At 50.5% G+C, this 17,799-nt stretch overlaps 2 protein-coding genes across 2 annotated transcripts in view; one reads left to right on the top strand and one right to left on the bottom strand.

Moving 5' to 3' along the window:
* LOC147692398 (uncharacterized) overlaps positions 1-17,799 on the bottom strand; it is a 352,032-nt gene that overhangs the window by 20,146 nt on the left and 314,087 nt on the right. The window lies entirely within an intron of this gene.
* Positions 13,737-15,095, top strand: LOC147692399 (uncharacterized). The gene is made up of 2 exons (XM_086937510.1): positions 13,737-13,851; positions 14,131-15,095. Exons 1-2 carry the CDS (start codon positions 13,803-13,805, stop codon positions 15,093-15,095), a joined length of 1,014 nt encoding a protein of 337 aa, XP_086793636.1. The 5' UTR covers positions 13,737-13,802.

Consider the following 17,799-nt stretch of genomic DNA (forward strand, 5'->3'; position numbering starts at 1 on the left):
TGTTGCCCAAGATACATAAAAACTTAAGGAATCCACCTTTTCGACCTATTGTTTCCACCAGAGGGTCATTACATGAACCTATCGGCAAATTTATCGATCGATACTTACAACCAGTGGTCACCAACCTCAAAAGCCACATCAAGGATACCACATAATTTCTCAATAAACTTTCTCAAATCACCATCAATGAAGAGGAACAGATTATATTATGCACCGCAGAAGTCAAGAGCCTTTACACCTCCATCCCCCATGGCGGTGGAATTGAGGCAGTAGAGAAAGCACTATTACACAGTGATATTGCGGATCCCCTTCAAACATTCATCTTGGAACTAATGATTTTCACCCTTTACCATAGCTATTTTTCCCATGATCATCAATGGTATTTACAAATGTCCGGCATGGCTATGGGCAATTGTGCAGCACCGACCTACGCGAACATTTATATGGGTGAATTTGAGACCAACAACATCTACACCAACAATAATTGGACTGACAACCTCAACCTCTATGCTCGATACATAGACAATCTTTTTTTCATCTGGAAAGACTCTTGAGAAAACTTGGAAATTGCTCTAACGGATTTGAATTCCAAAGACAGCCGGATCAAACTCACTTGGAACATCAGCAATCAGGAAATCACTTTTCTTGACGTCCTCATAAAACTGACTAAAAATGGATTACAGACGGACCTCTTCCGGAAAGCCACAGACCGCAACAACACCTTGCATTGTTAGACAGGACCTGGAGGGTCGGCCGAGGACAAGGGGAGAGGTCTCCGGGGAGAGCCGTCTCCAGCGATCGTACAGACAAGTAACTTCCCCCCCACAGATAGACACCACACAAGGATAAGATTTAACGTTCTTTATAAGCAATCTTGAGGTACGGTAGAATGGTACAAGGAGGTCTGGACTCAGGGGTCCCCTCGATTCTAGTCTCTTGGATGGGAATGGGGGTAGCGGGACAGTCTTATTACCAATCTGGTAGTTGCGATGAGATGATGGGTAGCTCACAATCCTCGAGCTCGGCGTTCTTGAAGGACGGGCCGCGGCAGCGCCAGCAGGTCCAGGGGTGGTCGAAGGTGGCAACGGTCCGCGGCAGCGCCAGCAGGTCCCGACGAAGATGGTAGTTACAACGGGCCGCGGCAGCGCCAGCAGGTCCCGACGAGGATGAAGGTTGCAGAGGGCCGCGGCAGCACCAGCGGCAGGACGACAGTTCACAAGGCAGGGCTGCGGCAGCGCCAGCAGTCCGTCAAGGATGAGTTCTTCTCGGTGTCTTTCGACTCCAGGATACAACTGCCTTCCTGCTCTGGAGCTGCCCCAGTTATAGGTCTGGCGGCTTTTGATGTCCGGACCCTCGCACTTGGAGGTCGGGAGGTCCGGGATGAGGGAGTCCAGACACCCAGCAGGGGGGTGGAGCCAGCGCCCGGGGAGGCTGGGGGCGATCGGCACCTGGCGGGGGAGAGCCATCGACACTTCTTTCTCCCATTGACCTGCCAAGTGGTCCGTTCACCTCCTGGGTGGATGGTGGTGCCGGGATGTCGGGGCCTGGCCAGGCCCCGGGTTGGGGTCGAGCTGAGGCCGTGCGGCCTCGTGGTGCAGTGTCCAAGATGGTGGCCGGGCTGGGCAATGGTGCTGACGGTGGCCCGGGACCGGGATACAGAGATGTCCGGGAGTAGGAGTCCCGTAGGGGACGGAGTGTGGGTTGCTTCTGTGGGTAGCACCTGGAGAGCTGATGTCCGGGCTCTGTCATGCGGGGAGGGAGCGAGCCCTTCATGTGGCCTGTCCAACATGCGTCCCCCCCAGCTGAAGGCGGGGAGAGTCACCCATCTTCTTGGGGACTCTCCTCGTCGAGGGGGAAAAATCGTGACAGGCCATCTGCGTTGGCGTGATCCTGGCCAAGGCGATGTTCCACAGTGAAATCCATCCCTTGCAGGGATATGGACCATCGCAAGAGCTTGGGATTCTCCCCCCGCATCTGCATTAGCCATTGCAGGGGGCGATGATCTGTTTGCACCCGAAAGTGGGTGCCGAAGAGGTAGGGCCGGATCTTCTTGAGGGCCCATACCACTGCGAAGGCCTCCCTCTCGATGGTGCTCCAGCGCTGTTCTCGGGCCAACAGACGTCGGCTGATGAAGGCCACTGGTTGGTCGACTCCCTCGGTGTTCAGTTGGGAGAGGACGGCCCCAATGTCATGGTCGGAGGCATCAGTCTGGACGATGAACTCCCGGCTGTAGTCGGGAGCCTGGAGTACCGGGGCGGTGCACATGGCGACCTTCAGCTTCTCGAAGGCCGCTTGACAATCGGGAGTCCAGTCGACTCTTTTTGGCTGGTTCTTAGATGTAAGTGCCGTGAGGGGCCCCACAATGCTGCCATAGTCCTTCACAAACCGCCGGTAGTATCCGGTGAGCCCCAAGAAGGCCCGGACCTCGGTTTGCGTTACGGGTGGTTGCCAGGACTGGATGGCAGCGATCTTGAGTTGGAGGGGGGCCACCAGACCGCTCCCCACTTGGTGTCCGAGGTAGGTCACGGACCCCTGGCCAAGCTGGCATTTGCTGGCCTTGATTGTGAGGCCGGCCTGTTGGAGGGCCTGCAGGACCTCTCGGAGGTGGCGGAGGTGGTCTGACCAGTGGCGGCTGTAAACCGCGATATCGTCCAGGTAGGCGGCGCTGAACTCTTCGAGGCCCGCCAATACCTGGTTCACCAGGCGTTGAAAGGTTGCTGGAGCGTTTTTCATGCCGAATGGCATCACTTTGAAATGGTAGTGGCCATCCGGGGTGGAGAAAGCAGACCGTTCTTGCGCCCTGGGGGTGAGGCCGATCTGCCAGTAGCCCGCTGTTAGGTCGAAGATGCTGAGGTAGCGGGCAGCCCCCATGCGGTCGATCAGTTCATCGGCTCGGGGAATGGGGTGAGCGTCGGTCCGGGTGACAGCGTTCAATCCCCGATAGTCAACGCAGAATCAGAGCTCAGGGGTGGTGCCGGGGGCAGCAGCATTGGGGACCAGTACGACTGGGCTGGCCCAGGGGCTGTCCGAGGGTTCGATGACGCGGAGTGTGAACATCTTGGAGACTTCTTGGATGCAGGCACGTACCCGATCTGGCACGCGGTACGCCCGATGTCTGATGGGGGGACTGTCCCCAGTGTCCACGTCGTGCAGGCACCAGGGGGTGACCCCTGGGGTGAGGGAAAAAAGGGCTGCGAACTGCAGCAGGAGAGCCCGACAGTCTTGGCGCTGCTCTGAGGTCAGGGCATCTGACAGTCGGACCCCGTCTACCGAACCATCTTTTTCACGGGTCCTCAGTAAGTCAGGGAGGGGCTCGGAGTCTTCTTCCGCTCCACTGTCTGTAGCCATCAGTAGGCTGAGCTCCGAGCGCACAAAGTGGGGTTTGAGTCTGTTGGCGTGGAGGACCCGGAGGGGGTTCCGGGAAGATTCCATGTTGATGAGATAGGTGACGGGGCTCTTGCGCTCGATCACCTTGAAGGGCCCCGTCCACTTATCTTGCGGGGCACAAGGTTCGGTGGGGGACATCACCCATACTTGCTGGCCAGGTACAAACTCTATGGAGGAGGCGTTCTGATCGTACCATTTCTTCATGTCCTCCTGACTGGCTTCAAGATTGGCTTTGGCGATTTCTCGGAACCGCCTGGTCTGATTGCGGAGGGTCAGGAGGTACTTGTAGACGTCTGGAGGGGTTTTCAGGGGGGCCATCTCCCAACCTTACTTGACTAGGCTGAGGGGCCCTCGAACAGGGTGCCCGTACAAGAGTTCGAAGGGGCTGAAGCCGAGGGACTTCTGAGGGACTTCTCGGTAGGCGAAGAGGAGGCACGGGAGGAGCACATCCCACTGGCGGCGGAGGGGCTCTTCCAACCCCATAATCATTCCCTTGAGTGTACGGTTGAACCGCTCAACCAGTCCGTTTCCTTGTGGGTGATAGGGGGTTGTGAATCGGTAGGTGACCCCGCACTGCTGCCAGAGGGATTTCATGTATTTTGAAATGAAGTTTGTGCCTCTGTCGCTGACGACTTCCCGGGGGAAGCCCACCCGGGAGAAGATCCCCATTAAGGCTCGGCCGACCACCGGTGCTGTTACAGTTCGAAGGGGGATGGCCTTGGGGTAGCGGGTGGCATGGTCCACCAGTACCAGGATGAAACGATGCCCTTGTGCTGTTCGGGGGTCCAGGGGCCCCACAATGTCTATTCCCACCTTTTCGAACGGGGTGGTAACCACCGGAAAGGGCTGCAGGGGCGCCTTGAGTTTGCGGCCGCTCTTCCCGCTGGCCTGACAAGTGGGACAAGACCGGCAGTGGTTGAGTACGTCATTTCTCATTTTGGGCCAGTAAAAGTGGGTCACCAGGCGGTTGTAGGTTTTGTCCTGACCCAAGTGTCCGGCCAGGGGGACGTCGTGGGCCAAGTTCAGCAGGAAGTCTCTAAAACGGAGGGGCACCACCAACACTCGACTGGCCCCCAACTCGGCGATTCTTTGTTCGCTGTACAATAGATCATTGTCCCAATAGATCCAGTGGGCCCCGGCGGTATCTCCCGCGCTCTGGGCGAGGGCTTGTTGTTGTAGTCCCTCGAGGGAGGGACATGTCTTTTGCTCTTGACGGAATTGTTCCTGGGTTGGTCCCCCTTCTTGACGCCACTGAGCCAGGTCTGGGAGATCCTGGGGCTGAGCGGGTTCTTCTTGGGTTTGTTCCGGGAGGTCAGCGGTGTCGGCGTCCCCCACTGGAGTGATCGGGGGAGGAGGTGCTGGCCATTCGGGTTCTTCTGGTCGGGGGATGGCGCGGGCCGCCATGGACCGGGTGGTTACGCACGCCCAGTCCGGGAGGCCCAACATCCCCAGGTGCTCTCTTCTTTCCACGGCGGCCCACGGGGAACTCTCGAGATCGTCCCCCAGGAGACAGTCCACGGGGCATCATCGCGGACCGTCACCTTCAGCATGCCGGATACTCCTCCCCACTTGAAGGGGACGCAGGCCATCCGACACATGCTCTCCGAATTGTCGGCTGAACGGACGGGGCAGAGAACGTTCGGTATTATTTGCTCGGGGGTCACCAGGTGACAGCGGACGGCCGTCACACTGGCCCCCGTGTCACGTAGGGCTTCGGCCTTGCGCCCATTTATGCTCACCCACTGACTGTACTTTCTGGTGTTGGCGGGTAGGGGAGCCCGCGGGACCATGTCTCTCCCCCCCAGGCACGCCAGGACCATGGCTGCCGGTTCCCACTCTTGTTGCTCTTGTTCGTATTCTTCCTGCTCCTCGGAGACTTGCTCTTCTCCTAGGGCGGCGGCAGCTACCTGGCGGGGCCTCGGAGTCTGGTTCTGTGGGCAGTTCGGGTCATTGGCGTAGTGACTGACTCGCTGGCACCGATGACACGTGACATTGGCTCTGAACCCCGGGCGCATCGGCGGGTTGCCCCTGCTGGCCGGGGGGCGGGGTGCTGGTAGCGGGAGCGGCCGGGACGGTGTCTTTCCCCCGGCCCTGGCCTCCTCCTCCTCCTCGGGGATGGTGATGGCCTTGGTTGTTCCGGCTCTGCTCGTTCGGGCCACCCCGGCCCACTCGGGTGCTTTCCCATCGGTCAGCCTCGGCGGCGAGCTGCCGTGGATCAGTCAATTTACTGTCGAGGAGGTGCTGCCTGAGCTCGACAAAGCAGTTGTTGGAGAGGTGCTCCCACACAACAAGGTTAAAAAACTGCTCGTAGGTCGTTACGTTGTTCCCCTTGATCCATCCCTCAAGGGCTCGGCTGAAATAGTTCACATATTCCACCCAAGTTGTACCCGGGATTCGGGTGCAGTCGCGGAACCTCTGGCGGTACATTTCGGGTGTCAGCCCATATCGAGTGAGGAGGGCGGCCTTCATGTGATCATAGGACGTCATTTGGTGATCCGGGAGCTGTAACAGGGCATCACGGCCTTCATTGACAAACCTCCCCCATAGACCGGCTCCCCAGTCACTTCGATCGATCCGGTGAGAGGACATGGCGATCTCATAGGCCTTGAACCACTGCTGTATGTCGTCGTTTCGGTAGAACTCCCGGACGACATCTTTGGGAATGTGGACCTTTGGTTCTGAAGTTCCTGAGGTGCGTGGTTGCTCGGGCACCCCCAGGTCCTTGCCTTGCTTACGTAGTTCTATTTCTGCTAGTTTGCGCTCGTGTTCATATGCCAGTCTTTTTTCTTCAAGCTCTCTTTGTTTTTGTTTTTCCTCCCGCTCTTCTCGGAGCCGTAAGTGTTCTAGGTTCAATTTTTGTTCCGCTAGTTTTAGTTCTCCATCCATTTTGAGCCGTGCCAACTCTAGTTCATGCAGTCTGTTTTTCTCTCGCTCTTGGATCTCTTCCCGGGAGAGACTCGTTCTCCTTTTCTCTGAAGGAGCGGGGTTGGTTTCCGGTGCTTCGATGCGTTGGTCCCGGGGACCAGCGGTGTTTGCCTCTGCCCATGATTCCAGGGCGTGTTTAAAGTCATCTTTTGTGCTCAGACCGGTGGTAGCAATGCCCAGTTCCATACAAAATTGTTTTAATTCTCGATGGTTGTACTCCTCCAGCTTGTCCATTTGGAATTTCTCTGTAGACCCGCTCTCTTGGGCCGGCATTGTTGTTTAGTCGTGGGGTGAGTTGCTTTCTGTACGATTACGCGTTGGTTCGGATCGCGCCGCTGGCCACCAATGTTAGACGGGACCTGGAGGGTCGGCCGAGGACAAGGGAAGAGGTCTCCGGGGAGAGCCGTCTCCAGCGATCGTACAGACAAGTAACTTCCCCCCCACAGATAGACACCACACAAGGGTAAGATTTAACGTTCTTTATAAGCAATCTTGAGGTACGGTAGAATGGTACAAGGAGGTCTGGACTCAGGGATCCCCTCGATTCTAGTCTCTTGGACGGGAATGGGGGTAGCGGGACAGTCTTATTACCAATCTGGTAGTTGCGATGAGATGATGGGTAGCTCACAATCCTCGAGCTCGGCGTTCTTGAAGGACGGGCCGCGGCAGCGCCAGCAGGTCCCGGGGTGGTCGAAGGTGGCAACAGTCCGCGGCAGCGCCAGCAGGTCCCGACGAAGATGGTAGTTACAACGGGCCACGGCAGCGCCAGCAGGTCCCGACGAGGATGAAGGTTGCAGAGGGCCGCGGCAGCACCAGCGGCAGGACGACAGTTCACAAGGCAGGGCTGCGGCAGCGCCAGCAGTCCGTCAAGGATGAGTTCTTCTCGGTGTCTTTCGACTCCAGGATACAACTGCCTTCCTGCTCTGGAGCTGCCCCAGTTATAGGTCTGGCGGCTTTTGATGTCCGGACCCTCGCACTTGGAGGTCGGGAGGTCCGGGATGAGGGAGTCCAGACACCCAGCAGGGTGGTGGAGCCAGCGCCCGGGGAGGCTGGGGGCGATCGGCACCTGGCGGGGGAGAGCCATCGACACTTCTTTCTCCCATTGACCTGCCAAGTGGTCCGTTCACCTCCTGGGTGGATGGTGGTGCCGGGATGTCGGGGCCTGGCCAGGCCCCGGGTTGGGGTCGAGCTGAGGCCGTGCGGCCTCGTGGTGCAGTGTCCAAGATGGCGGCCGGGCTGGGCAATGGTGCTGACGGTGGCCCGGGCCCGGGATACAGAGATGTCCGGGAGTAGGAGTCCCGTAGGGGACGGAGTGTGGGTTGCTTCTGTGGGTAGCACCTGGAGAGCTGATGTCCTGGCTCTGTCATGCGGGGAGGGAGCGAGCCCTTCATGTGGCCTGTCCAACATGCATCATTCCAGCTTTCACTAAAACTCTTTAAAAAGACACTTACCATTCAGCCAGATGTTACAGATTAAACAGATTGTATCCGACCCAGAAACCAGTGCCCTTCAAATGCAAGCCATGGCAAAAAGATTTTTGAGCAGAGGATATCCCAAAGAAACCATCAATGAAGCTATCAAGAGGGTATCCACCATTCCTCGATCAGAAGCCCTCAAGGGCTCAGTTAAGAAAGACAGCAAAAGAATGGTACTAGTTTCGAGATATTCCACATCCAGTAAAACATTTAAGAACATCATCATGAAACACTGGCGAACCTTATCTTCAGAACCAGACTTTGGTGACCTATTTAAGGAAACACCCATCTTTGCTTACACCCGCACAGAGAATCTCAAAGAGGTCTTATCAAGAACTACCACTGAACACCAAATACACACTGGCACACGCCCGTGCCACCATTGCAACAATTGCAATAACATACTCAAAGGGAATACTATCAATCACCCCATGAGAGGATTCGAAATAAAACTGAATGTTGATGCAACATGTGATTCTTCGAACCTTATCTACCTGTTGAAATGCCCGTGCGGCATGATATACATTGGAAAAACTACCAGGAAGATCAAGACTCGTTTGAATGAGCACAAATCGAACATTAGAACTAAGAACGCCAAGTCCAATGTAGCCATTCACTTTACCGAATCTAACCATAGTGTAGCACAGCTCAAATTTCTCGTACTTGAAATTGTACCCAAAGTGGAAGGAAGAGACATTAATAAGACACTCCTACAGAGAGAAATTTCATGGATATACAGGCTTCAAGCCATGAAGCCACACGGTCTCAATGACCGTTTAGAATTAAGTTGCTATTTGTAGTACCCTGCGGGTACATATGACACACATTGTTACCTGTTTTTGTCATGTCTGCTTGTATGTGCATGATTGTCCACACTGCCCATTGCAGCCACAACACACTTCACTCCTTTCCTATTTTGAACCCCTCTTTAAGATGGCCGACACGTTCACACCCGCTGCCACCAGTCCCTTTTCGATTTCCTGCAAACCTATCATGTGGTCTTAGGACCCATTTAGAACCACGCCTCAACCCCGCGGAGCTCGCGTTCTGCGCTCGCGAAACTCCATGCTACAGGACCCTTTGAAAAGCTTGATGCGCGTTACACTTCCAAGTAAGTGTGAACCCTCCCACTGACGATCCGGAGAATGCTCTCCTCACTGCGGTCCTTGCATTAACATTTCTTTTCGTCTCGTTTGCCTCAGGCTCTCCAATACGTGATTAATGCTTTTCACGTAAGTCTCGTCCACGACGAGCTGCATGTACATGATTACAAGCTCGTGGGTGTGGCCGCTAAGGAGGAAGGGAAAAAACTAGCTTCGGCATAGATCCTTCTGTATCCAGCTCTAGCTCCTGCATCGCTCCTGCTGTATCGGCTTTGTAAGGTTAGTCTACTAGCCTCACCTGTGACAAATCAACTGGATAGAGAATTTGAGGAAGAAAGTGAGAGAATACAGACCTACGTCTCATTCTATGACAGGAGCGTCACCATTTCGCTTGTTCAAAGGGAGAATGCCCTGTGTTGAAATCAGTCCTGCTTGGGTCAATGATAAGAGAGAAAAGGTCGACAAACGAGTTGGTAAATTAATGGGAAGCAAGGGAAGAGAAGAAGAAATTGATGTCCAAGGTGCTGTATGACAAAAGGAAGGCTGTGAAAGAAACAAAGGTACCAGTGGGTGATTGGATACAAATTAAATCCCTGAGGAAGAGTGGGAAGAGTTCCAAGTACAGTAAGTCTTGTAGAGTGAGAAAACATTTCGAGAATACGGTGAAGACTAATTACAAAAAGATTTGGAATCTCGATAGAGGGTTCAGATGTTTCCTCTCCTGGGAAGAGGTTGCCTATGTGACCTCAGCGAGTAAAAAAAAAGACCTGTTCGGTTTCATGACTATGTTTAATTGTAAGCTTTATTTTTGTTTTGTTATTTTGCATAGCTTCTTTGTTCCTTGATGTCATTAGTATTATTGGAGTCACAAATTCTTTGTGAATTTATTATAAAGTCATTATTATTAATAATGGGGAGGTATTCTCCATAATAGAACCACCTTGACAGCTGATTCTGTAACCTAGGAGCCTTGTGTTGGGTGGTAACCAAGCCTTGTGGGAGACACAGAGAAGGCTTGGGTGAGGGTGGAGGCTTATATCTGTGCTCGTCTGTGGACGGGGCTTCTGTCATATAAAAATATATATTTCAATAAATATATAATAAAATCTTTGATTGAAGGATCTTTTCTACATAACTGCTGTTCTTTAAAAGTCATAATCAACTTAAGGAAGTATGATCATAATTTAAATGTTGATAGAGAGCCTTGAATGTAAAAAAAGGTAATAGAATTTACTTGTGGAAAAAAGGCTGAAATATTTTGCACTAAAGTAGTAAGCCAAACAAATGAATGAATAAATAAGACATACAATGTATACAAGCATATCATGATTTTCTAGCAAACCGGAGTGGGCTAATTTATGAGAGGTTTGTGCTGCCAGAGCATCATTTTTTGTGATGCTCCAGTGGTGGAAACCTCTCAACGATATCTAAGAGGCCACGCAAAGCCACTTTGCATGGCTTTGCATGGCCTCATAGATATGGAGTAAGGCAGGTCTGCACAAGTCGCTGCTTTGCCTTATTCTGCACCAGAGAGGCGTTCCATGGGTATTGTGGTGGGTTTCCCATGCAACACGCATATATTTGGGTGCTGCCCCAGATCTACTTAATCAAGTAAATCTGGGGCAGTGCCAAAATCTTACGCCTCTGCAAAGCAGCGTAACAAAAAGAAATATTTTTATTTCCCATTGTTCTTTCCACTTTCTGTGTATGTTGCATTCTGCAGCACACGTAGAAAAAGGGAAACGCCTCTTGGGATTGTTTTGTTCAGGAAGTCGCCCTTCCCACACAAAAACAATCCAGCAGGCAATGCAGTACCCTATCACCATGGTGTAAGGATGCTTGCATTAATGCTAGGCAGCAAATTGTGTGCCAGTGTAGGGAGAAAGAATATTGGGGTAGGGCAGTGCAGCAAGAAGACATGTGGCACTGCCCTTCGCAATTCCCCATAAATGAGGACCTGATTGTGTGTGAAAGTGCCTACCATGCATCATAACCCCCACTTTGTGTAGACTGATGCTGCTGGTTTGTTAATACTGCACACTGGGGTACTGCCGTTCAGTCCACAGTGCATGTGCTCTGACCCCTAAAACGTGGTAAAATTGGCTAAACCCCATTTGGCAAATTTCACTTTTTACACTAGGGCTATAGTATGGTGTAAATAAATACTTCAATAACATAAAAATTTCACCTGTGGACCACAGCACCTATTGTCCATTGACTTTGCTGACATCAGAACCATGGCTTCAGTCCTACATGTATAGCCTGTCTCCTGCAGCTTTTACACCCACAGGAAGATCTGCCCAAATAAACCTTACAGCATCTTTTGACTCTCTGTATTTTTCCCTGTTCTAATGCTATTGGACTCCTGCAAAATGATCTTTTTAATCACTACTCTCTCCCTTCTCATCTTCTTCATCTGTCCAGATTTTCCATCCATTTACAATTTCTTTGACTAGTGCAACAGCATTTTTGAATCAGGACTCTTCACAAGATGTTCTTTGTTGAAGAGTATTGATGAAAGGCATGTCTTGATCTCTCATCAAAAAATGGTTATTTCACCAAATCTATAAGTCCTGGTGTGATCCTCAATATGACCACATAATCTGCTCTATCCGTTTTCCCTTGTACTCTGCCAAAAATGTATGATTCTCCAATAGTATGGTTATGTGTGATAAAGAGCAAAATCAATTTTTTATTGTAGGGGTGCATTTTAATCACACGTGTAGACTGCATCATCATATAATCGTTTGTCATGTTAACCTAAGTGTTATAATCTTGTAAACTGATAACATAAACATGATGTGTTTAAGGCAAAATGTAGAATACGTGAAGAAATAAAGTGGATTAATGAATATAACTAGCAGAAAATATTAACTAAAATAATCGTGTTGTACAATAGACAATTATTTATTTATTAAAAGTGCTTATTAATTGTGTTATTTTATATATAGGCGCAAGTATTAACTGTACATGATTCATATTCCATATAATTTCGTGAAGTCCATCTTCCACAGTCCACTGTGTAGGCTTGAAATGCATTTCCCTTGGAAGCTCTTGCATTAGAATTAATAATTGAATTTCATGTGCACGTTGGTGGATTCTGTTCTTTCTCATGTTTCTCTTGCAGGTGGAAGAACCATGCTTGTTCGTTAGGATAATGTATTTGTTTTAGGAGTTAGGCAAGGAGAGAAGGGATACGTTGAGCGTTGATACTGATAATGAAGAACTGTTTTATTTTCTCACCAGAAAGAGCCTGGGAATCAAGGTCATCTCCCACTGCCCAATAGAAAAGTATCAATGAGTATGTGGCCTGACCAGATGGCATGACCCACGAAGGACCCTGGGAAGCAACCTGTACTATTGATGTATCGTAACTAGGGAAAGAGCCCCTGGCCCTTCTTTGTCGTGAGAGAGAGAACATCTTAGAAACGAGCTCTGTAGCTTCATGTTGCTTGACCCAACTGATGCGGGAGACTTCTAAGGAAGAATCCACACGCTGACACCTTAACTGATCCTGCCCGCAAAATGCTTATTTAAGGAACGTCACGTTAATGTTAGTGTAGGCAAAGATTAATGCATTATTTTCATGAACATCCGATGTAGGGGAACTTGGACGTTTGTTTCCTAATCTTTTGTATCCTGATTCTTGAACTAATCATCTTGTGTATGTTGCACCACCTTAATTTCATTCTTAGATTTGGCCAATGTATTTTTACACCCTCATCTTGAGGTGCCTGTATGTTCAGTTCTTTTTGGCTTTGTAATAAATCAACTAACATCATTTGTTAGTCTGTGATTCTGAAGAGTCATAGCGAATTGAATTGAAATGATTGACATGGTACCAAATTCTCCCCTCCCCGCTTTCATGCTGAGAAAAAGTACAATCGACTTGAGCTTGTACAGCAGATCTAGAACGAGGAAACTTGGCTCCTTCATGTGTAATCAAAAATGCCCTTGCATCTAATACAAATCCCTCGATCCTCATTCTCCATTGTCTATTGCTATTTTTCTGTACTTTTTTAAAGCTTATGTCTTTATATACCTTAAATAAAAATCCTACAGCCAGATTCATGAAGGTGCCATTCTACGATTAGCAAATTGCGAAAAATAGCGAATCGCAATTTAAAAATCGCAGAATGGCATTAATGTAGAAATGCGATGCAAAAAAGCAAATCGCAATCAATCGCAATTGCCGATTGCGATCTTGCCACAATCACATATAAATCGCAGAATCAGCATTTTTCCATGTAGAAATTGCGACCTCGCAATTAGCGAAATCACATTTTGCGATCTCGCTAACTGCGAGATCGCAAAAACGGGAAGTTGCATTTCGAGCCCACTGATGACATCACAACCAGGAAGTAGGCTTACCACACCCACAAACAGAACACAGAGCCAGAGAGTGGAAGAAGGATACTGAAGAGCTCTAAAGCCCCAGACTGTGCAGCACCCCAGCAGGACAAAATTCACCAAGATGTCTCAGGATGCAGCAGGGAGCAGTGGGCAGGAGAGAAAGCGAAAAATCAAGTTTTAAGAACTTGAACTGGAGCATCTGATTGAGGGCGTCTCCAAGGACCATGCCCGGCTCTTTGGCAAAGACTCCCAGAGGGTGCCAGAGGCAGATAAGCGCAGGATCTGCCAGTGCATCCGTGCTAGTCAATTCGGTTGGGGTGACCGAGCGGTCAATTGACCTTAAAAAGCGCTGGTACGAACTGATAGGCCGTTCTAATTGTAATTGTAATTGTAACGGTATTTATAGAGCGCGATTGCTGCCCGTGGGCGTCCAAGCGCTGAGGAGTGTATCGTCGAGAGGCTTGGGGAGCGACTGGCCACCGGTGGAGCGGAACCTGTAGCCATAGCGAACACCCCATTTGAGGACCTGATAGAGGACACCATTGCACCAGAAGCCTGCATGGGGGTCATGCAGCTGGACTCGTCTCGACCCAGCCAACAATCTGAAGGTAGGTGCCATGCGACTGCGACCCTATCCCCCAACAATGCCCATGACTCCTGAGCTAGCAATATGACATCCCCAACAATGCAGCCAATGCGCACCTGAAATGCCCCATTGCATTGTGGTAGTTGTAGTGAAATCATATACCCCCAGTTAGCAGAACACAGCCAGAGCAGTAAATTCAAAGTTAATCAACAAGCCAGTCAGGGAAAGCAAACCTGCATGCATGTATCAACATTGCTTGTGCAAGATACATAACATTAATCATGCACCCTTTCACATACAGGCGCAGTTGAGCAAGCCAGCACAGATAGCGAGGCCCTGCACATCGCCGAGACCCAGGAGGACACTGAGGGTGAGGGCCAGTCCACCCAACGACCCGGCCCATCACAGCCACCAGCAGTTCTTCCACCACCACCACCCCTTGCGGACAGGGCCACCCCTGCAGCCACAGGTGTGCAGCCAACACCCCAACAAACAGCCACAGCAGTGGTACAGGCCCCACCATCAGCGCCTAGGAGGCAGACGAGGCGCACAGCTGGAGCGAGATCACACACCAGCGCACTGAGACGCCAGCAGCGTCAGGGCTCAGCAGGCACGGGCAGGGCACTCCTACTACCTGATCCTGGCCTGGCCATTGAACGCTGCATGCTGGCGGTGCACCGTACACAGGCACGTCACCTGGCAGCTATTCACACCCAGCTGCAGGCGACAGGACAAAACATTGCCCAGATGACCGCTGATGTCCGAGAGAACAGCCAGCTGCTAGTAGCCCAGCAGGACATGACCCGCCGACGCCACCCCCAACTACTGGCCCGCCTATCGGCCTACACAAGATCAAACCATGTAGTTGGGAATGCAACATCACAGCTGGCACACAGGTCACTTGCCATGCAAGGCCAGATGGTGCAGTGTTGCCAGGATGTGGCGAGGTCTCTAGATCTGCTTACGGCAGCAGTGCTCGGCAGCCAGTCCTCTGCCCATGGAGAAGCAGAGGGGCCTGACGACGTGAGTGAGGTAGCGTCAACTAACAGCAGTGCATCCTTGCCACCGATGCCTGTACGTCGCCTCAGCAGCAGGCCAACAACGTCCCTCAGGACATTGATAGACGACTTGGGGCGTCTCGTCGTAACCGACAGTGAGGACTCTGACACTATCAGGGAGGCCATGCGGTACACCCCTGCAAGCCCACTACCCCAGCATGGGGAGGTATGGAGTAATACTCTCTTCTTGAGACACCAGAATTATTAAAGGCCAATTTATAGTGCATGAACAATAAAGATTAATGGTGTGACTTGATTCACACTCATGTCATTATTACATTTGTAATGCATGAGTGCAGAGTTTTGTGAGGGGAATGGGTGCACTAGAAACAGTTTAAAGTGATGTGGTTGCGGCGCCTGTGTCCTTCAGTAGGATTTTCTCCGCGTGCGTGACGCACATGTGGAGGTGGGCGGTTGTCCCCTTCCGACTCACTGCCTGATTTCTCCACTGGTATCCTGTGCTTGGTAGCAATGTTGTGGAGTATTGCACACACGGCCACGTTGCGGCAGCAGACCTCAGGAGTGTATTTTATGGCCCCACCAGTCTTGTGCAGTATGCGGGAACGGCTCTTCAATAGGCCAAATGTCCTCTCAATGCAATTTCTTGTTCGTATGTGTGCAACATTGTGGTGTGGCAGGGTTGAGGTATGGGGTGAGGAGGTACTCACGTAGACCGTAGGAAAATGTCACCTGAGGGTAAGAAGCACTGGTTGAGTGTCTGTTCTGCGCAGATACATGATCACAGTGTACTATTTGGGGGCATGTGTACTTACCTAGTAGGTGTCCTTCGCCAAAGTCTCCCCTGGCCAGTCGTGTGTGAATGCCGCTGTGCCGGAAGATGAAGGAGTCATGTGTGCTGCCCGAATATTGTGCCACTATGTCCGTGATGTAATTCTTGGCGTTGCACACCATCTGGATATTGAGGGAGTGGTAGGACTTTCAGTTGCGGTACATGTATTCCATTTGTGCTGGTGGGCAGATGCGGATGTGGGTACAGCCAATGCATCCAATTACATGCGGGAAATGTGCAATGTTGTAGAATTTCAGCTTGGTGTCATTCAAGTCCTGTTGGGTGGTGGGGAATGATATGTAGTGGTGTAGCCGGGTCAGCATTGCATCCAGGAAACTCCTTAGGCAGCAGGACATGGTGGGCTGGGATATCCCCCCTGCAACAGCAACTATCCCTTGGAAGCTTCCAGAGGCCAGTAGGTGCAGGCTGAACAATACCTGCACATGGGTGGGAACGGCATTGGGCCTTCTTGTTGGATGCTGCATCAGGGGGTCTAGGTCCTGGATCAGCTTAATGATCATTGGACCATTTAGGCGGTACTTAGCATAGATTGGCTCCCTGGTTTGGCCCAGAAGGGTGACCCGCTAACGGAATATCCGCTCCTGGAACCTACGTCTGTTCTGTGCTGCTCGCTGTAGCCCACGCCGCCTGACCACCATGTAGAGTCCTAGCATTGTGAGAGCCCTCAGGCTCCAGCTGCATGTCCTTAAGTGTGTTTGGTCAGGCCTGCACCTGTTTGTAGTTAGCTAAAGTTTGATTTTTTTTTTCTTTGCTGGTTACCACCTCGTTTGGGTTCTCCTTAAATTGTGCGTCGCAATTACCTATTATCGTGTTTTTTGCAATCTGCGATTTTTCTTGAATGGCGATAGCGAATATTTAGAGAGTTCGCAAATGATTTTGCAGAATCCATGGTTTCTCGCTATTTCTATATCGCAAATGGGCTTGTTCCAGGATTCTGCGATTTTATTTGCGAACTCGCAATTTTGATTTAGCGATTTCGCTATTTTGCTATTTTCTCTATCATGAATTCCTTTTACTCGATTTACGATGCAATTGCTAATTCGCAGCTATTGCGATCTCAATTTGGCTTCATGAATCTGGCTGCTTGTTTTCTGGCAGGAGATACTTTTACCTCTGTTAGCAACCAAATATGAAACAAATATTTTCTTTCATAGGTTTCAAGTTAACAAAGCGTCACCCACTTCCGATAAAAAAAGATGGCTGTGACATGCTAGCCCGTGCCATCTTCTAATTCAACAAACCAAAATAATGCACTAATACTAAAGCCTGAAAAAAGAAATTAAATAACTAACATATCAACAACATGCTTTCACATGTTGCTGAACTAGCATACCCCACAAGTAAGTCTGGACCTGCTCCACTAAGTTCACGGTCGCAGTTCTTCTACCATCTCTTTTTATCCACTGCTTGCAAGCCAAAAATAAAAAAGATTACTTTCTGTAAGCATTACACTTTCACTTCATTTCTCTTATCTTTTGTAGCAATCCTCTTTGGCAAGGTGCACATTTGTTGCCTTAGAAACAACACAAAAAACAGCAGCTAAAATAAAATGTATCCTTTTCACTCTGGTTCATGTCCGGACACAGCTTGTCAGATCAGGCACATAAAACATATACTCCTCCTTCCCAGTGGTGTTTCTACTTTGAAAGGTGCTCTGAGTGCCTGCAATGCTCTTCCTGGAACTGTTCCTCTCATTGCTCTGTCTCTTCTGCACATATGGCACCTAGCCATATGCTGAACTGCCCTTTATGCCAACTGACTTCAGCTGTGGGCCATGCTGCTCTCCATTTTGGCAGGTTTCATCCATGTTAGCTCTTATCTCATATTAACTGTCACTCCAACGACTGCACAACCAAATCTTCACAGCTTGAAATAAAACTGTACTTTTTACCACTGTTACAATCCTTTAAATTGAATGGTTGGCTGGTCCAATGTTCAGCAGGAAAATCCCACATACACAGTCCCTCTGTTTGAAGATAAAAAACAAAACAAGCGGGTGGTAGTGTTCAGAACAACCTGTGCGCTGTACTGGTTTGGCTCCTTGCCACCAAGTATTATGTTTATCACAACTCCAGTAATGTTCCAAAGTAGGTATAATTGA

This window comes from Lissotriton vulgaris, chromosome 9 (assembly GCF_964263255.1).
Source record: "Lissotriton vulgaris chromosome 9, aLisVul1.2, whole genome shotgun sequence".
Classification (NCBI taxonomy): Eukaryota; Metazoa; Chordata; class Amphibia; order Caudata; family Salamandridae; genus Lissotriton; species Lissotriton vulgaris.